The sequence below is a fragment of the Chenopodium album genome, chromosome 16, assembly GCF_948465745.1.
Source record: "Chenopodium album chromosome 16, dcCheAlbu1.1, whole genome shotgun sequence".
NCBI lineage: Eukaryota > Viridiplantae > Streptophyta > Magnoliopsida > Caryophyllales > Amaranthaceae > Chenopodium > Chenopodium album.
In genome coordinates this window covers 41700740-41706764 of record NC_137849.1, presented here as the reverse complement: position 1 = coordinate 41706764, position 6025 = coordinate 41700740, and the positions used below count along the sequence as shown (strand labels likewise).

The 6025-nt window shown below is 33.7% G+C and overlaps 1 protein-coding gene across 1 annotated transcript; it reads left to right on the top strand.

The window, feature by feature from the left end:
* The first annotated feature begins 970 nt into the window (after positions 1-970).
* LOC145585368 (uncharacterized) lies at positions 971-3572 on the top strand. The gene is made up of 5 exons (XM_081642076.1): positions 971-1344; positions 1726-1803; positions 1950-2025; positions 2913-2983; positions 3074-3572. Exons 1-5 carry the CDS (start codon positions 1240-1242, stop codon positions 3143-3145), a joined length of 402 nt encoding a protein of 133 aa, XP_081498202.1. The 5' UTR covers positions 971-1239; the 3' UTR covers positions 3146-3572.
* Positions 3573-6025: the final 2453 nt, after the last annotated feature.

The following is a 6025-nucleotide window of genomic DNA, read 5'->3' as shown; positions in this document are numbered from 1 at the left end:
TTAGTTGTCACGTTTCTTTTTGAGTAAGCTTTATACCTTATATTTACTAGTGTACCCCCCTTACTCTATCATTCTCTTTCATCTCTTTAATATATGTGCCTAAATTGAACGTGTCAGTATTTTGTTAGGGCTATGCAAATAAATCTAAAGACAGTGTAATTACAAGTTTCTATTATTGATAAACAAAAAATGTATTTCAAAGGGCATGCTTATCATATTGACTATGTAACTGGGGTTACTATTGCAAATTCATGTGTTAATTGACATTCTCTTTTTATTAGCTCTTCTTCTTCCTCTTCCATTCTCCATCCCCCCATCAATCAAATTCAAAGACCTTAAATAGTTCAATGGAGGAATCAAATGTTCCAATGAAGAAATAGAAGCTCACGAGCATCTTCAATGGAAGAGGAAGACAAACCTTAGCCTTTGGGATTAACCACGCCTCTATTTTTCTTTCTCTTTTGAGTTGTCATTTCTCTCCATTTTTCTCCTCTTCTCATGCTTCATTATCTTTCTCCCTCCATTCAACACTCACAAACAAATTTTTCCTATGACTTTATGTAAGCTCATTTGTTGAATTATATGTAATCTCATTTGTTGCACATAATATGATATAGATGTAGTAACATTAATTCATTAACAAATAATAATAATAAAAAAATTATTTTACTTCCTCAAGTTCTTTTTTTTTTTTTTTGGGTGCAAACAGAAAAAATTTCCTCTAGTTCTTTCATTGTTGTAATATTTGAATTTTCATATTTGTTAATACACAATACATATCACTTTATAAATACAACAAAGATATCTAGATTCGATATAAATATAACAGGATAACGTATAATATAACTAAGATTATAAGAACATTGTTATAAAATGAAGTGAGTAATTGACATACCGCATACGTCTTTGAATTGGACGTAATTTTGATTTTTGAATCTTTAGACCATTTGAGGGATGGACCATGGACTTATGTTATGGAGCATATCTAAAAGTCTGGAACTATCAATAACCTTTTTTTTAGGACATCCATTTACAGTACACGTATACTCTGCATTCCCCAGAAATGCAAACCAAAATTATCTGCTTCACCTTCAATATCTTATAAACCCTAGACTTACCCTTTTTCTATCTCAAAAACCCCAATTTACACAACATCATTTTGCAGATTTTGATTTTCAGGATTATATATACAAGGAAAGACAAACAATTAGAAGCTTATCTTGCAAATTTTGAGGCAAAATGATGTGGGAAGAGAATTGGTTCGATGAACACAACAACAATGATGAGCAACAACAAGAATCTCCCTTCAATTTTGACTTTCTCTCTCTTCTTTCTAAACCCAAGGTATGTTGCTTACATTTTCAGCTACCCTTTATTCTTTTCTCTAATCCCCATTTCCCCTTAATTTATAATTTATTGTGTTTGGATGTCAACTAGTTTAGTTGGTTAAATTTTCGGGATTTAATTCCGGTCTATTTCATTGTCATTTGTGGTTAAGTGACTCCCCCCTACACCAAAAAAATATAATCTTTTCTTAAATGGTAATAGTTGATTCTCTTCTCCACCTTATACATGATTTTACTGGAATTATGTTGCTTAACTTCACTAATTGTTGCTGTTTATCCTAGATTATTGGTGATTCATCTGTTTGATAATGGGGTTTTCTTGTTTGAGCTGGTATTTGCACTGATTTTCATGTTTTCCGGTGAAATTGATTTTGTGTAGGACTACTATAGAATACTGGAAGTGGATTATGATGCTACAGAGGAAGCAATTCGGTCTAATTACATACGACTAGCATTGGTTGGTGTTATTTTACTGTTGAATTTGGTTTGAATTATTTGATTCAATCAATTTGTGGGTTTCAAATTTTGTACTTAACTATAGAGTTTTTCATTTGATTTTATTGGCATTGAAATTAAATAATTTTACTGTTAATTGTAATGTAGAAATGGCACCCAGATAAGCAAAAAGGGCAAGATGGTAGTACATCGAAGTTTCAAGAGATAGATGAGGCTTACCAAGGTTTGTGTTACTTGATCATTTGGCTGTTGAAGTATCATGCTTGTTAATGTCTTTTTAGGCTGGATTGTGTCTTTGTGGGTGATCATAAACATGGTGCAACTTAGCTTCTGTATCAGACAATCGCTTTGTATTAGACAATCGCTCTGTTTATGTTGGAATACAATGTTGATGCTGTGGTTATTTGAATCATGAACATGGGGAAGCTGGAAGAGTGTAAATGTTACAACTTTATTTGCATGTTTATTATTGGTAATGCGACAAGCGTTCCCTGAAATTTTGCATTCGTTGCATGATCTTGTTGGTGATTTTGGAAGTGTTTGGGAGTCTCTTTGCTTCCAATGTCAGATGAGCCTACTGAGCCATAAGGCAATAGTATTGTCTGAAAGTTCTGGTATTAGGAATGGCCTCTTCATCTAAGGGAAGCTAGCATGTCTATGTATTGATGTCCAAGTCTGATTAGTGGTTGAGATGAGATCACTGTGCTATTCTTTTTTCTATTTATAGAATTTTTGATGCTATGCCTATTGGTGCCTTTTGCAAGAACTTATTTGGATGCATTAAGCTTATTAGAGATCTATTTCCGTGAATTTTTTGTTCATAAATTTCTGCTTTTGATTAATGGACAATGTTCGGGTATCTGGTGCACAATTTTCTGAGAGCTATTTGAGCTCCTGTATCAAAAGCTTTTGTCTAATTGTGTGGAGCTGTTGTTGAAATCATCTAGCACTTCCTAATTTGGTGTTGAATAGCTTAAATTTCTGGTTTTACCTTGAAAATGGGGAAGGTTAAGTTGAAGAACATAAAAGAAAAGCTTGTTGGCTTTCATCTATTCCTGTCAGTAGTCGTACTGATTTTATGATGAATTCTTCTTTGATGTTTATTGCCAGTCTTGAGTGATCCCATGAAGCGGCAAGAATATGACATGAAAGGGATGATGACCTATGACTACAATGTAATGGTAAGAATTCTCTGTTCTTTGCTCCATTTTGTATTCATTGCTCACTTTCTATTGATGGAGGTTTCTTATGAATATATACTTGTGCTGTAGGACTATCTGAATCGCTATAAAGGGCTTATATTAACGTGCAATGGCCTTGGCATGAAGCATTCTATATGGTAGATCTACTAAACCCCACAATTTAAAGCAAACATAATAAATCTTAGAGAACTAGAGATCAAGGTATGTGATTCCAGTTCAGATGTAGCTGATGAAATGCAAACCTTATGCCAAGAGCCCAAGATGGGTGAAGCCTCAAGAGTTAGAAGTCTGGTTTTTTGCCACAGCACCGGAAAATACATGTATAGCTTAGCCATTTTCCGTCTAACATCTTGCGCTTGTCCTTTGTATGGGCTGCTGTATGAGGCACATTTGGTTATTCCTGCATGGGATAGTTTCAAGTCCTATCATGCAGTGGCAGATCTTGTATGGGTTCAGCTGAATCATATTTGTAATCATAATCCTTCACATTAGTAATCGTTCATATTTGTAATCGTTCACACTGGTTCTCTCCATCCCATGCTAACATTCAACCACCATTTTTTTTTTCCTTTTTGTCTTTTACAGCTCAAATTCCCAAGCAAACCAAAGCAGTAAATGCTGCTCACCATCTCTCCATTTCATCTGCTCACTTGATATTAAATTGATTAATGTTGTTTATAATCAGTCAATTACTAATTAATCAAATTTAGTTGAAGTCAACTTATTTGAAAAATGAATCAAGATATATTATATTTTACTATTTTAGAATTTAGAGTAGAATTAGAGTGCTAATTTACAATTTTACATGTATGTTGTCTAGAAATTAAGATTTTAGGTTAGGCCGGTTTATATTTTAATGTAAAAGTAGCATTAATCAAAATTGAAAGTTGCTACAGAGTAGTTTTGAATATGTAAAGATACGTTTACAAGTTAAAGCTGAGATATGATAAGACACATTTATATAGATTTTTTTTTTCAAGTTAAAAGGATGATAATGTAAACCATCCTTTAAAAAAAAAATGTAATCGATCTCTTTTATAATATGATACTCATTAAGTTCAATTGTAATATTTGAACATGTATTATGTGTAATAGTTATTTTAGATTTTGCTATTTGATGTATTATATGTGTTTAAGGATTTCGAACCCATAACCATATCCAAATACATCTTCCTTAAATTACAACTATCTAACTTTCTGATAACCCTATATTAGGACTCAAACCTCGTACCTACTAAAATTAATATCACTACATTTACCACTAAGCCACAACAGTTATACTAAACATTTATTATGACAATTATAGGCCCTGTGCAGTTGCGCAGGCCGCACACCCTAAGGGTCGAGCCTGACACTTATTTATATATGTGTCAATCATATACATAGTTTTATGTAATTTGTTAATTTATGAATAATTTCTATATAATTTGTTTATATTATTTGAATCCACCTATAAAAAATGCTTAATTAACAATAAACCGATTCCTGGATTGTATTATAAAAATACTTACAAAGTCAAACTTTATTTTATTCAACTTCAAGAATTCTAAGTTACCGAGTTAACTTTTTTCGAGTTCGAGTTCACTATTTCAATGGATGATATTTGTAAAGTTTGCTTAATTAAGCATATGTTTCTCAATTGCAATACCTACACAAAATGGTTTCAAGATGAAATAAGGACAAAAAATTCTAGGCTCTTTTAGTCTAACTTGCAGGCAGCTAATTGAATTTCAATTTCCCATAGACAAGCAAATGTATTGTGATTACTACTTCAAATATTTTTGCAGGTATATTTTAATCTTGTCAAATTCCTCAATCAAGGAATTAAGAACTATAAAAACAAATGAACTTCAAGCAGAAAAGAAAGAACAGGACACCAGATTTTCTGCCATCACTGCTGCATCCGTAGAAGTTCAGCTCAGGGCCTAGAACTAAGCTTTATTAATGGAGGAATTAAAAGGTAGGTTGATACAATTTCTAGAGAGAGAAAGTAAGTTTGTAAAGAATGTCTAAGTAAAATGAAAATACAAGGTGCATAGCTATTTATATCAGCTAGCTCTAATTACTGAAAATGCTTAGCTGTAAAAGAAGGAAATAACAAATCTAATAAATGCTTGTAACAAACTTCTGATGACGTGGCAAAGTCATGCTTGACTTGTGCTAAGGGTATTCTCAACACCCCCCTCAAACTTGGCAAGGCCTTTGTCATGCCAAGTTTGTGCAGTAACTCATTGAACTGTGAAGAAGGTAGAACCTTAGTCAGAACATCAGCAAGTTGAGAAGATGTTGGCAGATAAGTGAGTTGTATAAGCCCTTCTAGAATCTTCTCCCTTGTGAAATGACAATCGATGTCAATGTGCTTGGTCCTTTCATGGAACACAGGATTCTTAGCTATATGTATAGCAGACTGACTATCACAGTGTAGAGTAACAGGAAGCAAGTTAACCACACCCAGTTCTGCAAGAAGTCTAACCATCCATGTGACCTCTGATGAAGCACTTGCCATAGCTCTATACTCAGATTCAGATGAAGACTTTGAGATTGTTGGTTGCTTCTTTGACTTCCAACTTATAGGAGATTGACCAAGTTGCAGGATATAACCAGTGATTGACCTTCTTGTGTTTGGACATAATGCCCAGTCAGAAAAAGCTTGTAAAGTGATTGAATCACCAGCTTTCATGAGAATACCTTGGCCTGCTGTTGCTGAAACATAGTTTAAAGTATGTTGAAGAGCAGCTAAGTGATAAGTCCTAGGATGGTGCATAAATTGGCTTAGAGTCTGAATTGTATAAGACAGGTCAGGTCTAGTATTTGTCAGGAAATTCAATTTTCCCACTAAACTTCTGTACTGAGAAGGATCAGGAAGCAGCTGACCATCATTTTCCTGCAGCTTCAAGTTTACAGGCAACTGACCACTGGTTTGAAAGAAGTAATACCACTATCAGACAACAACTCTTTTGTAAACTTCTTCTGTGTGAGCACTATACCATTGTCCTGATAACCCACTTCAATTCCAAGGAA